Genomic DNA, 16,099 nt, shown 5'->3' on the forward strand with positions numbered 1-16,099 from the left:
ACTTCTGTATGAAGGATACAATTGTCTTTCAATAACATCTAGCTCTAAAGATGAGTCATTGCTGCGAGACACAAAAGTGGCCACCACCTTATGAAACGCAAGCACAATAACAGATAAGCAGGATCAGTCACATGGTGTAGTCCTCTCTGATGTGACACCTTAAAAAACAGCCAACGTGTCACCTGCTGGAAGCCCACATTGCTCACCTAAGAATTCTGACAGCCAGAGGTGTTTTAGGTCAGGCTGAGCAAGTAATTCTACAAAATTATGTTAAAATTGGAGGACTCTAGTTTGGAAGAGCTGGCTCAGGCAGATGTTGGACTGAATGAAGAGTGCGAATTGAACACTGTCATCACTGACCTTTTGAATATGTGAGATGAAAGTTATTTTATGCAGCAACAGGGGTTGTAGGATGATCAAGCTGAGCTGAGCCCAGGACGGGGTAAACAAGTATAGAAAACCTCAAAGGTACCAGCATGCACATATGTATTCAGATTCAACTGTGAAATACAAAATAAAACAAATCGTGGAAAATATGAGGAAGTGAACAAGAGGCACATTTTCACACAAGGGATTATGGGAGTCTTGACAACCTACTCCGCCATGTTGTGGCTGATACCTTGGCTTCTTTCAAGAAGCAGTTAGATGAGATCCTCAGAGCTTCTGGTAAAATGATTGACATTCCTTGATTTTATTTACATTTTAAATATAGCTACAGGCGGCAACATCTCTGCAACTCCTGTGACATTTGCACATTAAGCAGTCTCACTTCCTTATCTGTAAGTGTTGTTATTTTTCCATCTTCCACCATGTGGTTGTTACCTTACTGACTGATTTCAACACACTCCATACAGTAAACTCCCCATTCGCACATTGCTACATATAAACCCTTATATGGCCCTTGGTTAGTTGGGGGAATATACTTTGTGTTTATTTTTCAAAAGGAAACTTCTATGAATTGGCTTCATTACTCTGCTCTCCTCCACACTGATATCTGATGTGTGGTGAGTGTTCTGGCGCACTATGGCTGCCGTCGCATCATCCAGGTGGGGCTGCACACTGTTGGTGGTGGAGGGGATCCCCATTACCTGTAAAGCGCTTTGAGTGGAGTGTCCAGAAAAGTACTATATAAGTGTAAGCAATTATTATTATTATTATTATTATTATTATTATTATTATTATTATTATTATTATTCCAGAAGTGCAGGTTCTTGGGCTTTCACTGCAAACAGGAACCAAAAATACTTAAATATAATTTTGTACTGAAAATGTGTGTTTTGAGAAAGAAAAATGCTAGGAAGCCAGACTTAGCTCTTGGTGTGACATGACCAGTTTTGCCGTTACTGTCTCAGTCAACAGCAGCTACAACAGCTAACATAACAAACAGGATTGCTGGTATGTTTCTTCAGCATGCCAGAGAAACAAAGTGATACACAGACTTTGCACTCAATGAAGACTTCATACTTAACAAAGACTGAAACAATCCTCATATTTGTTACGGTGACAGTGTCCAAAGTCACTGTCCTCAAACCATGTTAATTTTCTGTGGGTTTCACAGAGAAATCAAAACTTTAGGCTAGGGACTTTGAATTCCTTTGTGCTGTTACAAACATAATCAGACAGTGGATTCATTTTTTCCATCAGCTAAGCATGTATTTGTAGTGGGATCACTTGAGGAGTCCAAATGTGCTTATCCAAATTTCTCTAGGAACAACCACATCCAAGAGCTGAATGCTTTGCGAATTTTTGGACTACTTGGTGAGATACGTTTGCCTTAACCTGCTTGGTTATCGGGTAGCCTTGTGACCATAGGGCGAGCTGGCTGGAACCCCATTCAAACGGTGTGAAGCAAGGGATAGCCGCAGGGTGGAGTTGGTGTTGCAGTTCCAGCTCCTCGCCGCCAGAGGGCGACTCCAGCACCGGTTGCTGGCCCAGCTGCGCAGCAGAGGCGCAGACCACGCAGACGGCTGCATTAAGTCTTAGTCAATCACAGACTGACCAGTGTACCTAAGAGTGCACACCCCCTAGCCCAGCTCTATATATTCAGTGCTCTCATTCACTTCAGCGTCCAGTCTCTTAACCTCTGGCCTGAGCACTAGACTGTTACCCCCCCGATTCTTGTATTTGTAGCCCTGCTCTTGTCCTTCTTTCTTCCATTATTTTCCCCTCTTTCCGTTCCTCCACTTTTTGATGTTTTCTCCTCAAATTCCCTTGCTGGTTTCTGGATTCGACCTCCTCCCGGATCTTGTCTGTGGATGTAGTGTCTGATTGTTTCTTACAAGACCGAGTCTGTCTGAACCTACCCAGGGTCCCCCATCCCTGCTCATTCAGCTAATTTTGTAATGAAATTATGTAATCGTACAGCTGCGTGAGAGTGCCTTGACATTGTTATCCTTCCCAAGCTTCAGCAGAAAACAAATCAGTGGTTTTCTACGATTTTATTTGAAGGATGAATGAGCTCAGCAAATCTAGAACTTCAGCAAAAAATCACAGATAAGCAATGGGGCACCAGAGCGTCTGAAAAATCACTTCCGCCCATCAGCTGCCCTGCAATGGCAGTCCGTTCGTTTGAACTTCATGTGTCCAGGTGGGGCTGCACACTGGTGGGGGTGGAGGGGATCCCTATTACCTGTAATGTGCTTTGACTGGAGTGTCCAGAAAAGCACTATATAAGTGTAAGCAATTATTATTATGATTATTATTAATATTATTATTATTTAATATACATTTATATTTTTCTGCTGGATTTCATTTTTTTCCAGACAACTTATATATCAGTATTTGAAACTGTATTTGTATTTTCCGTTGGTGCAGCAGGTTTGTCAACAGAGGTTCTGCCTCGACAATCTAGGTTCAACACCTGCTTACACCACATGTTTTCGGGGCATTCTGGCTCAGGATCTGTGCCTGTGGCTGGAAGGTTGCTGGTTCAAATCCCACAGCCATCAAAGGAATCCTACTCTGTTGGGCCCCTAAGCAAGGCCCTTAACCTCAGCTGTTCCAGGGACGCTCTACAATGGCTGACCCTGTGCTCTGACCCCCAGCTTCTCTCCCTGTCTGTGTGTCTCATGGAGAGCAAGCTGGGGTCTGTGAAAAGACAAATTCCTAATGCAAGAAATTGTAAATGGCCAATAAAGTGATTTTACTTCAAGTTGTTTTTCATTTCCTTTGCACAAAATAGGGATACTGTCAACCTGCTTCCTTCAGATGTCATAACACACTGCGCAATGTGTATTGCATAACGTGCTTAGACAAGCTGGTGTTTGGACAGAACAGGAAAATGATGACATTCGGAGCATGTTCCCAAAATGCTCAGTTCCCATAGTTCCCCTCCTAGGGCATCACTGACTGAACCCAGTCTTGAGTTTGTGAGCAAAGCCAGCCCCTCTTTTGATCAGATTGGCGGTGATACATGTATTCTATCCGTGCAGAAAAAAACATACCTGCACCTCTTGGCCAAAATAAAAAGGACCCTGCTGTTAGCCGAATTCAGTAATACTTTGACAAAAGCTAGGAAATACAGTGGTCTAAGAAAGTACAAACAACATATTTTATATTTTACATAGTATTTGTATTTTTATCTCTAAATTTTAAACTATAAAACAAGCATGGCATAGTAATTAGCGCAAAAACAAGCAATCCCACTTCATGTGCCTTTTTTTGGGCTGGGTAAGTCACAAGTGTTTAGTGCCTTACATGTTATGCTGCCCCCTGTGGAATACATACTGGTCTGAGTCTGATGGAAACAGCAAAAAGCCCAGGAGATCATTGCAGTGGAGGGATCCCTAATATTTTGGCCAGTGGCTTTTTTTAAATACATTTATGTTAAAATTAATTTAAATCATATTAAAATCTACACAATACTATCTTAATATCTACTTACATTTTCATATGTATTGCACTTTGTATTTTCCAAATTACTCTTTTATTGATGGTATTTGAAACACACAGCACATTCACAAAACCGGTCTGCATGTTTCTCTTACAGATTAGAGGATGAGGCTCAACTCTAGCAGCCTCCACCTGGCCTCACCAGCAGTGGCATGCAAGCAGGAGCTGCAGTGAGGTCAGGGAAAGCAGCCTTCTTGCAGAGACCTCTGACCCCTGAGCTCTGAAGTGCGCTGTTTCTCTACAGCAGCGGTGACTGAGTCCAGGGCTGACAGCTAAGTGACAATTGCTGTCAGTGTCTTGCCCCCCCTCAATCTATTCTTTTATAGCCCCCAGTACGACAAGAGATTAATGCACTAGCTGCACTAGGCAGCCTCAATAACACAAGAACCTCTCAGATTGCCCTGACTGCACTGGTGCCATCAATACTGTGCACAGAAACACAGCGCAGATTGCATTAGCACCGTAACAGAGAATACCCTGCATAGAAATATATTCTAGACTGCCTTAGCTAGTTGTACTGATATCAGAGAACATCTTACATAATTACTTTGTGCCTTAACTACACATTTATCATAATGCCTTACATTGATGGCCTTACAGTGCCCTATTATCTTAGCAGAGCAGGTATCAGAGAAAAACATATCTCTGATATGATGTGTTAGAGAACATTAGACTAACACAGTGCAGAGCAGATTGCCATAGTTATGCAAGTAGTGAAGGATACTTCACACTGAATAGTGCTTCCATAGAAACAGTGCATATATACTGTATTACAGAGGATATCTTACTTAGCACAACACTGCAGGTTAACCGAGCACTGCAAGTATCAGAGAATATTAAGCACAGAGACCAATACTGTGCAAACTGCCCTAGCTGCACAGCTATTGTAGGATGCTATATAACATGCAGAAACACACTGTTGTCGGCCCTATCTGTGCAGCCGTTACACAACACTATGAAGAGTATCTGAATGTGAACTGCCCTGGCCATGTGGTTCAGAGAATGTGACATTGTACTTGAGCCATCCTAGATTCCCACTGTTTCTGAGAAGGGGTGTTCAGGATCAGATTTTCGGAGCCCTAAATTGGAGAATTATTGCTGAAAGGAACTGCAAAAGGCAGACATACTAGAGTTCTCTCAACGTTCTCTTTGAAAATGGGAAATTCTCGATTTAAGGATATGCCCATCCTAATACTATATGTAACAGTTATGTCGAACTTAAAAATGAGTAGACACCGTAACATCAGAAGGTGCAGATCAGCCTGGGTGTCTGTCCTATGGTGCTTGTGATTTTGGAGTAGACTCTTTCTCTCACTGAAAGGAGAGGGTGTCTTCTTCGAAATCCTGTACTTTCGTAAATCTGCTGGGAGACAGGAGAGGAGAGGAGAACAGCAGTCACGGTCATTGAAGGAGGACATATGTAACCCAGATAACACTTCGTTCTTTATGACTGTTGACATACAGACATAACAGGTTTTCATAAAAATACATAACATTTGTCATAACAGCAGGGGTCTGTATGTTCTGCCAATGTTTGCATTCTCTCAAGTCATTATACTGTCAGCCTGGTCTCTGGAAGCCCCTCAGACAGTTCAAAACATTAGAAAATGGGGGGAGATTCGGATCCCTCCTGATATTAGTGTCGTGGATTATCTGGAACAGATGGGTATCAGCACAACCTCGGCAGAAATGGCACGTCTGGGTCCATGCTGTTAGCGACGGAGGGGTGTGGCCAGGGGGTACACGGTCACTGGGGTGACACTGTTGGTGACACCTGGTCACAACGTACCGAGGAGACCGTCCTTCGATCAGCACCCGCCTTCGCCCCGCGCCGCCTCCTCCTCCTCCTCCCCGCCTCCCTCATCTTCGCCCCAGTCGGCGATGTTGGCCGGGGGGATGCACTGCTCCAGGAAGAGGTCCTCGTCCTCCTCGAAGGAGCCCAGGTCGTCGGGGGGCCAGCGCAGCTCGCCACTCTCCACCTCGCTCACCTCCGTGGGCTCCACCACGATGGAGGGCAGGCGCTCCTTCTGCCTGGGGTGGCCAGCCTCGCCGCCCCAGCCCCCCGGCCCCAGGGCTGTCTCCACGGGGTCTGGGAAGATCTGAGCGGAGAGAGAGAGAGAGAGAGAGCGAGGCAAAGTCAACAGGCAACAGGCCCCCAACACCCTGCCCTGCATTTCTGGCTCTTATCATTAACAATTGTATTATTATTATTATTATTATTATTATTATTATTATTATTATTATCATTATTTCCTTTGCATGCAGTATTATCCAGGGAGATTATCAGAAGCTGAAAAACACAGATAATGCCAATCAAAAAACCCTACAATTTATCCTCACCCAAAATCATACTCTAATACTGTTATGAAAATATTGTAGCAGTAAAATAATAATTCAATAGCTCAATTTCAGCACACGTCAAAATACAATCAATTTCCAGAACCATGTCAAAACAAATAGAATATATTTTCCTACAAAATGTTTAACAGAAATTCCTCTAAGTTCATTCTGAGTTTCTTGCATTTCAAGTTTTTGATCTTTGCATTTTATCTTCTGTGTAATGGCTGTGCCTTTTGTACCCACTGTTGCTGTTGTCAAGGTGATGCGCTAGCTATTATCTCAGAACAGTCCTTCTTAGACACCATTTGTCCTGCTAGATGTACAGAAACAACACGTTGAGGAGAGAGCTCAACAGAGACTGGCTCTGATCTTGACAACGTAACATAACAACCTCAGAGGAAGTAACAAAACTGAAGGAAGCAACAGCTCATCCTGTCATCATTTCAGATGCTGACATCTGGCTTTACAACCATTTACAACCGTTTTTGTGCAATATATTTATATTTATATTTATATTGTGCAATACAAGTTTCTGTGTACTGTTCTGGTTTGTTCTTTGTATGTTCTGGACTGTGAGTAACTCTTCTTAGTTCACTTCTCACTGTACTGATTGTATTGTATTATTATTGTATCATTTAGTTACACTGTGCTGTGTTGACTGTGTTAAGCTGCTGTTGCACTGCAATTTCCCAATAAAGTATCTACAGTATCTACTATCTTAACTAGAGAATGTACTTCAATGTGAAGCTGCTTTTCTGACACCCTTAATTCTGTATACACACTAGAAATGAAGAGTGACTGTGATTAACTTATTGAGATGCAATTAACTCGAGGGAACCGAAACTATAAGTTGTCTGTCTTCACATTTCAGTCTACAGCAATGCAATGTTGCAGTACTGGGGAAAAATTAGACTGATTTTTTGTTTACATTATTGCACAACATCGAGGGAACTAAACGCAGAAGCAGAAATGTGAAGAATGCAGTTTTTATACCGCAAAATATATTATTATTGGATTTTCACAGACCACATAGTTTCCCGTCTTGTATCGCAATCCAGTCCAGTCCGGTTCGGTACCTGGAATGGCAGCCTGTTCTCTTTCCTCTGCGGTGTAGCTTCCCCGAGGGCAGAATCCTGCGGGCAGACCACTTCCATCACTCTGCGGGGGACCGAAAGACAGACCAGCCGCGGCCTCATCAACAACGAAACAGGCAGCCGAGCACATGGGTGGGACTGACACAGGGGTGGTCTGGCACAAGTACGGGGCAAGGACACCTTTCCTGTCACGTATCCACTTCACTGACGTCAAGCTGATGGCCAGCAACAGACAGACAGTGACACTGTTCCATACTGACTGAAGAGGAGACAGATCGACTCTGCTATCTCTAAGAGGAAAACTGAGCAGGTGGTGTCTTGGCTCGTGGGCCAGGGGGTGCTGCCAGCCCCTAATAGCATCCCATTTGTCAGTTAATCCCCCCGCCCCCCGCCCACCACACACACCACTACCATCTCCCTGCTCACATGGCCCAGAGCACATGTGCACCGACTGCCATAAGAGATTGGACTGCCCATTGCAATCAAGGGGAAACTTGATTACATTATAAAGGATCAGATCCCAGGTCATTTCATTATTTTTCACTTTTCTCCCTTTAATCAGTTGAAGGTCTTAGCCTGCTTGGCTGATACATGTTTATCATCAACAACTGTAAGTCACGCAGTGCAACACGTACAGGCGTATAATAAAGTTAATATCACAACAGAACCTACTGAAATAAGACATACAGTGCAAAGCAAAGTTGTGAATGAATAATATGATCGATGAATAGAAAGATAATCCGATCAATTACACAATCCAAAATCATGGCTTAAGACAGAACGTGAAAATTGCTTTTGTAGCTACTAATGTCGTACAGTGCTGGAGCTGAAATCCATGCAGATGAAGTACAGGTGACAGGGCAGACAGGGTGCAGTCATTGCTAGTTTCTACAAATATGACAAGGTACCAAAAAATCAACTAGGGGTAGAAGAAAGATACAAAAACCCCTCAAAACCATGAAAAGTCTGGAACAAGCATTCATTTCAACTGGATAAACACAGCGAATAAATAATTACGACATGGGTATGCATATAGCATGACATCACTGACTGAGAGAAATTAAACATTACGTTTGATTGAAAGAAATACCTTCTCTTTCAAGACAGCAGGCAGTCTCCTATAAGGACCAGGTCAGCTGTAGTTTAAGATCTCAAAAGGGGTACTTCGGTTCAAGGAAAATGACAGAAACCTTTATCAGAATAAAAATCAAATCCCAGCCTCTGGGAGAATCATTTCGTGGAGTGTACTGTTGTTTGTGAATAACGATGTGTAGAATCCACACAGCCTGTGTGGACTTGATTTCATTGTTCCACACTGCACAGCTTTCTCCACAACATGATCTTGATGGTCTGCTGACTTTTTAAGCCCCTTGTACATAAATATACCCTCCATGCCCTGACAGAGGTGAAGTGTACGGACTGCATGGACTTCAGAAGTCCGTGCTCTGTTTTGTTTTTGTGTCGTTGTACATGTCAATGTGTGTGTGCCACGCAGCTTGCTTGCCACCCTCTACAAACACACATGCAACTGAGGTAGTAGAAGAAATAGTCACAGGAGAGCAGTAGACTGCTCTGGGCAACAGAAAACTGCAAAACTGGCAGCCATTCCCAAAGAGTGAAGTGTCACAGTTATTCTCTTTGCCTCTTTCTTGCGGTGTAAACAATGCTGTTGCCTGGAGATCAAGACAAAAAATCACTAAATTCTTAAAACCGAGTTACAGCAAAACACAAAGCTGATGTGGTTTTCACAACAGACACTAAAATTTCACAAGACAATAACGCATACAATGACGCAAAGGAAACTGAAATACAGCTCTCCTCTGCGGAAAAGCATGCAACTAGTTCATCACATCGTTTGAAACACTTGCAGCTGCATGTAATAGACCCATAAAAAAAACTTTTTTATACTGTATATCAGATCTATCCTTATGAGGCAATCAACTCACTTAATACATTTGTTTAATTTGAGCAGCTTTAAATCTGACGGGTCCACAAAGTCAGGCATCTTTAAAGGTGATTCGCAGCTGTCCCTCGCTCACAATGTGGTCTTGCAGGCCCCCAGTGTCTCAGGGTTCAGCAATAGGTGATGACGGGTCTGGCTCATACTGGACCCAGGACCCAGGACCCTAGTGCATTCCTAGCACCTATGGTCCTGTAACTTGTCAGCGGAAGCTTGTGGACTAAAATCCTAAACTCATGCTGCTGTACTATTGAGCATGAATGTCACTTGTATTAATTCAGTAAAATGCCCACAATTACAAATGTATATCCTTGCATATGTGTGTTAGGTACGGAAATTAATAATAATAATAATAATAATAATAATAATAATAATAATAATAATAATAATAATAATAATGTCATCTCTTCCTTTCCCTGTCACTAAACCACTCTTTTATGGTATTGGTCCAAGTGGTGAGCTCATTGTTTTGAACCTCTCTCTGAAAGGAGGTTGTCCTTTTAGGAAATGCAACAGGAAATGCTGACATGCTTTCGTGAGCGCTCACGGGTGCTGTGGTTTAACAGAAGCTTACCGCAGCAAAATTTTTCTTTGCCATGGTTTCTCACCACGTGCGTTAATCTGAAACGTGGTGCCAAGTGAAGTGTGGTCCCAAACCTCACCACACTTCACTGATCTTCTGCCATGATTGATTTCATTCTGCTTCACTCCAATTTACCACCCCAGCACAGCCGGTGAGCAGGTCAGGCACACACTGTACCGGGGTGAGGTTTGAAGGTCACACCCAGATAAGATGATAATGGACCTGACCCTGACCACAGACGCTGAGGTGTCTTTAGGAGAACACACTCTGAGAAAGCTCTCCGGTTTGCTCTCACTAAAAAGAACCAAGGAATACTACAGTATTTCCATCCATTGTTAGCAATGCATTTCACCTTAGAGGGTTTCAGTGAGGCAGAGGCTACCCCAGCTGGTACCGTGTACAAGGTGGGCCTACATCCTGGATAGGATGCCCATCCATTTTATTCACACAACGGCAGTACCCAGTGCCATATTGTACCCTGTACCCAACACATTTTATTCTCAAAGCAGGGCCTACAGTCATTGTACAAAAACACTCACACGATGTGTGATTGTGACACAAAGAAGCCTTTCTGCCTCTTAGGACAGCCTCAGTCCTGAAGGCCACAAGTGTTACATAACTGTTTGAAATCCCCAACAGCTGGAAATTTTGAAAATTGTGAAATAGGTTAAAAAACTCAAAATAATAAAAAAAAATCTTCAATAGAAAAATTAACCCATGACTCAAAACGGCCCCAACTGGGGAACAGAGCACCTTTCTGTTGCTTTGTGGGTGCTGGAAAACCCCCACTTATGTTACTAACTAGGTTTTAATTTGGTTAATTCCAGTTAACAAAAGTGTGGGGGGAAAAAGCAAAAATAACCTTCTGCAACAGCTATGCACCAAAGAGCTGAGAATTTGGTATAATAATAATTGCTTACACTTATATAGCGCTTTTCTGGACACTCCACTCAAAGCTCTTTACAGGTAATGGGGATCCCCTCCACCACCACCAGTGTGCACCATCCACCTGGATGATGCGACAGCAGCCATAGTGCACCAGTACTCTCCCCCCACACCAGCTCTCAGTCAGGAGGAGAGCAGAGTAATGAAGCCAATTTATAGAGGGGGATTGTTAGGAGGACATGATTGGTAAAGGCCAGGGGGAAATTTGTCCAGGCGAAAAGAGTTACACCCCTACTCTTTCCGAGAAACACCCTGGGATTTTTAATGACCACAGAGAGTCAGGACCTCGGTTTTACATCTCATCCGAAGGACAGTGCCTGTTTACAGTATAGTGTCCCCGTCACTACACTGGGGCATTAGGACCCACATGAGCCACAGGGTGAGTGCCCCCTGCTGGCCCCACTAACACCTCTTCCAGCAGCAACCTTAGTTTTTCCCAGGCTCACACCTGCTTAGCTTCTGTGTGTTGCCAGTTGTGAGTTGCAGGGTGATATGGCTGCTGGCTCCTGGCTGCTGGTATCGGATGTGAGTTCAGAAGTAATAACAACAGCAGTGTGAATGAATGTAAGTGGCAGAGAAAAGCTTGCAGGGTAGGTCGTCTTTTGTCTGCCTCTAGTATCATTGCAAGATCAAACACATCTTCTCTTTGGTGCCACTGGGGAGGATTGGCACAGCCTATAATAATAATAATAATTGCTTACACTTATATAGCGCTTTTCTGGACACTCCACTCAAAGCGCTTTACAGGTAATGGGGATCCCCTCCACCACCACCAATGTTATAGCCTATAATTACCAGAGCCTGAATTGGTACCGATGATCTTCAGTTTTCAAAAGCTCCTCCCACACAGCGGTGGTAAATTAGCACAGCATGGTCCGGACCAGGTCCAGACAATAAAAAAAGTAATGAACAGCACAGACCATTGAAGACATTTATTTAGCTGTGTGGGACTTGAACCCATTCCCAAACAGCAAACTTTGTCATGCGGATTTATTAGCAGTGCGGTGGAGGGTGGGTGAATGTAGAACTGGCATCTCCTCTAATTCCCTGAGTAAAACCTTAACAAGCTAATGAGATCAACTACACAATGACAAGAGTGACTTCATGCTCCGTGTGTGTACTAGGGGTGGATGCTCGGAGATTATGTGCAGCCACACCATTTAAGCCAAGCTGCCTGCATGGTACCTTATTTTGTCTTGCTTTTCTTTGCGTCTTTTGATCTCTGTTGAGTTATTTTGCATTCCATGGAGAGCTCTTAATGTTCCTTGGCCTGTTTGATTAATTGTTCGCTTGCTTGCCTGGGTGATTTACAAAGTATAGACAGTTTCCCCTATGTGCTAAGGAGAGAACGGATTGGCTTAGCTGTTATTCCCAGTGCTGCTGCAAACTAGCACTAAAATGAACTCTGATCACTTTCAAATCTTGATTTACCTACATCAGAGATCAATAGCCAAGGTCTCAGAAAGACACAGTCCAGATTTGTAAAGGAAGCCTTCAACGTCTATGCACAGAGACCTGCAATGCTCTAAACAAAGCAAAAACGTGAACCAAAAAAGTCATTTAAAGCTCAATTAAGATTAAAACCATTCAACACTGTGGCTTTCAAGAACTTAGGCTGCAGTAATTTAGATCAATAAAGGCCTCATCCTACAATTTTCCAATATCTGGTGCATTATTTAGACATGCTTATAGTAATTTTAGAAGACACACTTCTACTTTATGTCCTTTTGAAGATGTCTGTGTAAACTGATAACAACCAATATCCAAGCACAACGCTACTCTACCAGATCATACCAAATGAAATCTTTTACCTTTAAACAACTTCTTTTGACAACTTAAGAACTTCTGCCTTCACTATCACTAGGATACCTATGAAACATGTTCAGGAAATAACCTTTTCTTTTGAATCCCATAAGAAACAAAGCATATTGAAGAGTTTCTGATAACCTCTGACCCAGTTACTTTCCTTGTGCAGCCACAGATCACCCTCAGCAAAAAAACCCAACCTTCCTTAAATACAGATTTTCACGATTAACAAGTAAATGGAAAAATCTGATCTGACTTTGTCTCATTTTTTTTAAAATAACTGCAAACCCGGGGCTTTCTCATGATATTGCAGTTGTGAACAAAGACCAAAGGGGTTCCTTCACCCAACTTATTGTATCCTTTAATCCAGCCACCCTTGCGTGCAACGCACTGTGATCCTCTGTCTAGACCGGCAATGGGCTAGGCTAAGGAAACTGCAATGTCATGATGACTGAATAGCAGAAACCAAAGGCCCCTGTCGAAGTCCTCAAATCTTCACCTGAGCCGCCATCTCTGCACGGTGTTTCCCAGCTGGCCACCTCGATTACAGCGGAAGGAGAGGCTTTGGCAGCAATCGGCCGTTCCCTCTAAATAGCTTCTCCTTGCCAGCCGCTGATTAGGCATCTGTCTGCTGCGCCTGTTGCCCTTACCTCTCGCTGGCATCTTCGGGGGGCAGCGAAACCTGGGGTGTCTCGGGCAGCCGGGCACAGCCCCCACAGCTCTCATTGTGCCCAGACCCTGCAGGATGGCACCCCGCCTCCAGGATGGCACCGGGTAGGTGTGGTGAGGCGGGCTGCTGAGTGGGTGACCGGCTTATGTGGCGGGGTGAGCTCGGCGAGCTGCAGATCCAGACGACGGCAGCAGTAGAGCAGGATGGGGCACGAGGCGGACTCCTGAACCAACTAACAATAAACAAACTTCCCTACGGCGCTCGAGACCACCAGTCCTCCCTTTTCTCTCGCTTTCTCTCTCTCTGTCTTTGATCCAGCCTAAGCTGACAAGCTCTCCAGAGCAACAGGATTAACATGGCTTTGAATTAAAGAAGCAGAGCCCGCGTGACGTCAGCCTGCCTGGATCACGCCTACCCATGAGCTCCACGGGTTCTGTCAGGCAAGACTGGAGTGTATACGCCTATATACTTGTATAGTTTCTAGTCATGCAAACATTGAAGGAGAAACAGAAGATAAAAAGTTGCTAATTCCTTCCTGCAGCATTGCTACCAGAGCTGTCACTCCCATCAAAGTGGATTTGGGACAATTCCGGGAATTAGCAGATGGATCAAGGGCACAAGCCAGTTTATTTATAGCATGCATTGGCTGTCTAACAAATGCAGGACTTTTTTTTTCCTAAAATCTGCTCCACACTGGAGTGCATTTTAGATGGGTGCTCTGGATTGCGTCAAGAGCCATGAGTCCAGCCCCCCCTTTACCCCCTGCCACCCCAGAAGGACTGTCCTCTTTCCCGCTGTGCTTTCCTTGAAAGCCAACCTCTTGCTAGCTCCAAATATTTCTCCTGGGAAAACAGGGGAAGATGTGAACTGTTGAACGAGTGTTCCCCATCAGATCAATGGAATTCTATCCCAGAATTCAGTAGTATAAGCTGAACAGTAGTGTGTTGTTAGTCACATTTAAACAAAGGACCTGGTAGGTTCCCCCATACATACAGGTGCTACAACAGCTTTCTGCATCCAGAATATAGAAAGAAGAGTTCTCTGCATGCACAGCCCTGTCCCTACAGTGTACTCAGCCAGGAGCAGACCGCAGAGCTACTGTCAGTCAGTGCTGGCCTCTGGATGGTTCATTGCTGGCAGAGGGGAAGACAGATGTGAGAAATATCCATAAATGAGTGCTGCGGCGTGACGCTGATATGCATCATGCTTCTGAATTTTAGATTTTGCAGGGGGTATTAAATCAATTCAAGAATGTGAGATAAAATATGTATTCACTTTTTCTAAACATGAACATTTAAACACCTAAAAGTGGAGCAACAAAAATCCAAACTAACACACACTAGAGGGCACCAGAGTCTTTTCAGTAGAGTAGTCTCTACAAAAGATAGAACTCTGGATAAGTGGCCCCCACAGCCACAAGAAGGTTCGACCAAAACAGAAAAACTGAAGCCATCAAATCAAGAGGACTCACATTTTTGCCATATATTTCTCCCCTTAATATCAACATCTATTTTGAACAGAATTCATGATGTACGTAAGTGTATTGGGTACTATTTTAAATTTCTGTCACTCTATTATGTTCTCTTTTTACATTATGCACTACAGGGGCTTTATCATATCTGTCTTATACCCTAGCTGCAGAAGCAGGTCCTACGAGGACAGACATTTATCACTACAGAACTTGGTCTGCACCACATGCTGGATTACAGAGATGGCTTCTGAAGATGGTTAGGGGCACAACAGTGCCAGGCAGTGAGGGCAGCAGTCATCAGTCCATTTTCAGTGTAAGTCCGTTACTCAGCCGTTTCCAGGAGCCAGCAGGAGTGTATTACTATAGATCACAGCTGAGACAAGAGACAGCTGGAACAGTGGTGTCAGCCATCAAAAGTGAACAGTGATGTCAGTTGTTTGCGCTGAAAGAAGAACTGAGGACATGCACACAACATGTACTGATCTATGTGAGGACATAACAATCTGTCTCCGTACTCAACTGCCCTGGATCATCTTTATCCCAAGAGTATAGGTGACCCAGCCTGAGTACATGAGTGAGCAGACAATGTTAAAAGGAGAAATGCTGTACGACTTTTCAGTGAACTTTATGGCTACTCCTGTTACCCTGACACAGAAGAAAAATATCAATAATCACGTAACCAGAGCTTAAACTCTCATTCAAGGTAAAGTGTCTGTTAAAGGTCTTGCTTTTTTACTGAGCCCTTCAAGATGTACGAAAGTATACATTTTGCAGAGTTGATCGAACACTAAGTTGGCTTGGCTGTTCCTAATTAGCAGGCACAAAAGTAGCAAAAAAAAACTGCAAAATTTGAATAATGACGAGTCAAGAACAACTCACACAACACAATGGATCTGACAGTGCTAGTGATAGACTTGTCCACCTGAAATTCTACTTTTAACAATACTACGATCAATCATGTTATTATTTATTAGAATTACAAAATGAAATACTTCAATTTGATTTACAGTTTAGCTGAGCAAGAGCACCAAGTCTGCAAGAACTTCTCTTGAGCTGAACTGTTGAAAACTGAACTGTTGTTGGGGGAAATCACTGTGGTTAATCTAAGGGAGCAATTGGACCTGGGGATGCTTTTGCTGACTCTGTGGTTACTGACTTTGTGCCAAAATTGCCCCAACCCAGGTTTAAACACATTGCCAGACCCAGCCAGAGAGTCAAACTACGGAGAGGCAGTGCATTTTATACATCAGAGTGCAGCCTATTTTTAGCCAGACTGCTAAGAGTTAACCTCACTGGTATTCAGAACTGGCACCAACACGCCAGTGCTTCCTTTTTAAAA

General features: G+C 43.6%; 1 protein-coding gene and 1 long non-coding RNA gene across 3 annotated transcripts; one reads left to right on the plus strand and one right to left on the minus strand.

The window, feature by feature from the left end:
* Positions 1-591: 591 nt before the first annotated feature.
* LOC148672196 (uncharacterized) lies at positions 592-3,151 on the plus strand. Its single transcript, XR_015935699.1, has 2 exons — positions 592-1,134; positions 2,818-3,151. It is a non-coding gene; the product is annotated as an uncharacterized LOC148672196 (long non-coding RNA).
* Positions 3,152-3,902: 751 nt separating this feature from the next.
* Positions 3,903-13,779, minus strand: lbhl (LBH regulator of WNT signaling pathway, like). Of its 2 annotated transcripts, none has more exons than XM_088627695.1 (4): positions 13,270-13,779; positions 7,308-7,389; positions 5,681-5,990; positions 3,903-5,254 (listed from the first exon to the last, which is right to left on the minus strand). In XM_088627695.1, the coding sequence occupies exons 2-3, from the start codon at positions 7,383-7,385 to the stop codon at positions 5,700-5,702; spliced, it is 369 nt and encodes a 122-aa protein (XP_088483821.1). In that variant the 5' UTR covers positions 7,386-7,389; positions 13,270-13,779; the 3' UTR covers positions 3,903-5,254; positions 5,681-5,699. The 2 variants fall into 2 exon arrangements, with proteins under 2 accessions (XP_088483821.1, XP_088483820.1); XM_088627694.1 differs by having other exon boundaries at positions 3,903-5,251; positions 13,270-13,770.
* Between the last annotated feature and the right edge of the window lie 2,320 nt (positions 13,780-16,099).

The sequence above is a fragment of the Lepisosteus platostomus genome, chromosome 4, assembly GCF_059453375.1.
Source record: "Lepisosteus platostomus isolate fLepPlt1 chromosome 4, fLepPlt1.hap1, whole genome shotgun sequence".
Lineage (NCBI taxonomy): Eukaryota > Metazoa > Chordata > Actinopteri > Semionotiformes > Lepisosteidae > Lepisosteus > Lepisosteus platostomus.

What these genes read in the sequence shown, in the direction of transcription:
- lbhl (XM_088627695.1), bottom strand. Translation starts at nt 7,385, where the DNA reads ATGGAAGTGGTCTGCCCGCAGGATTCTGCCCTCGGGGAAGCTACACCG. An exon ending in AGAACAGGCTGCCATTCCAG is followed by an intron (nt 5,991 to 7,307) that starts GTACCGAACCGG and finishes CTCTCCGCTCAG; the next exon opens with ATCTTCCCAGACCCCGTGGA.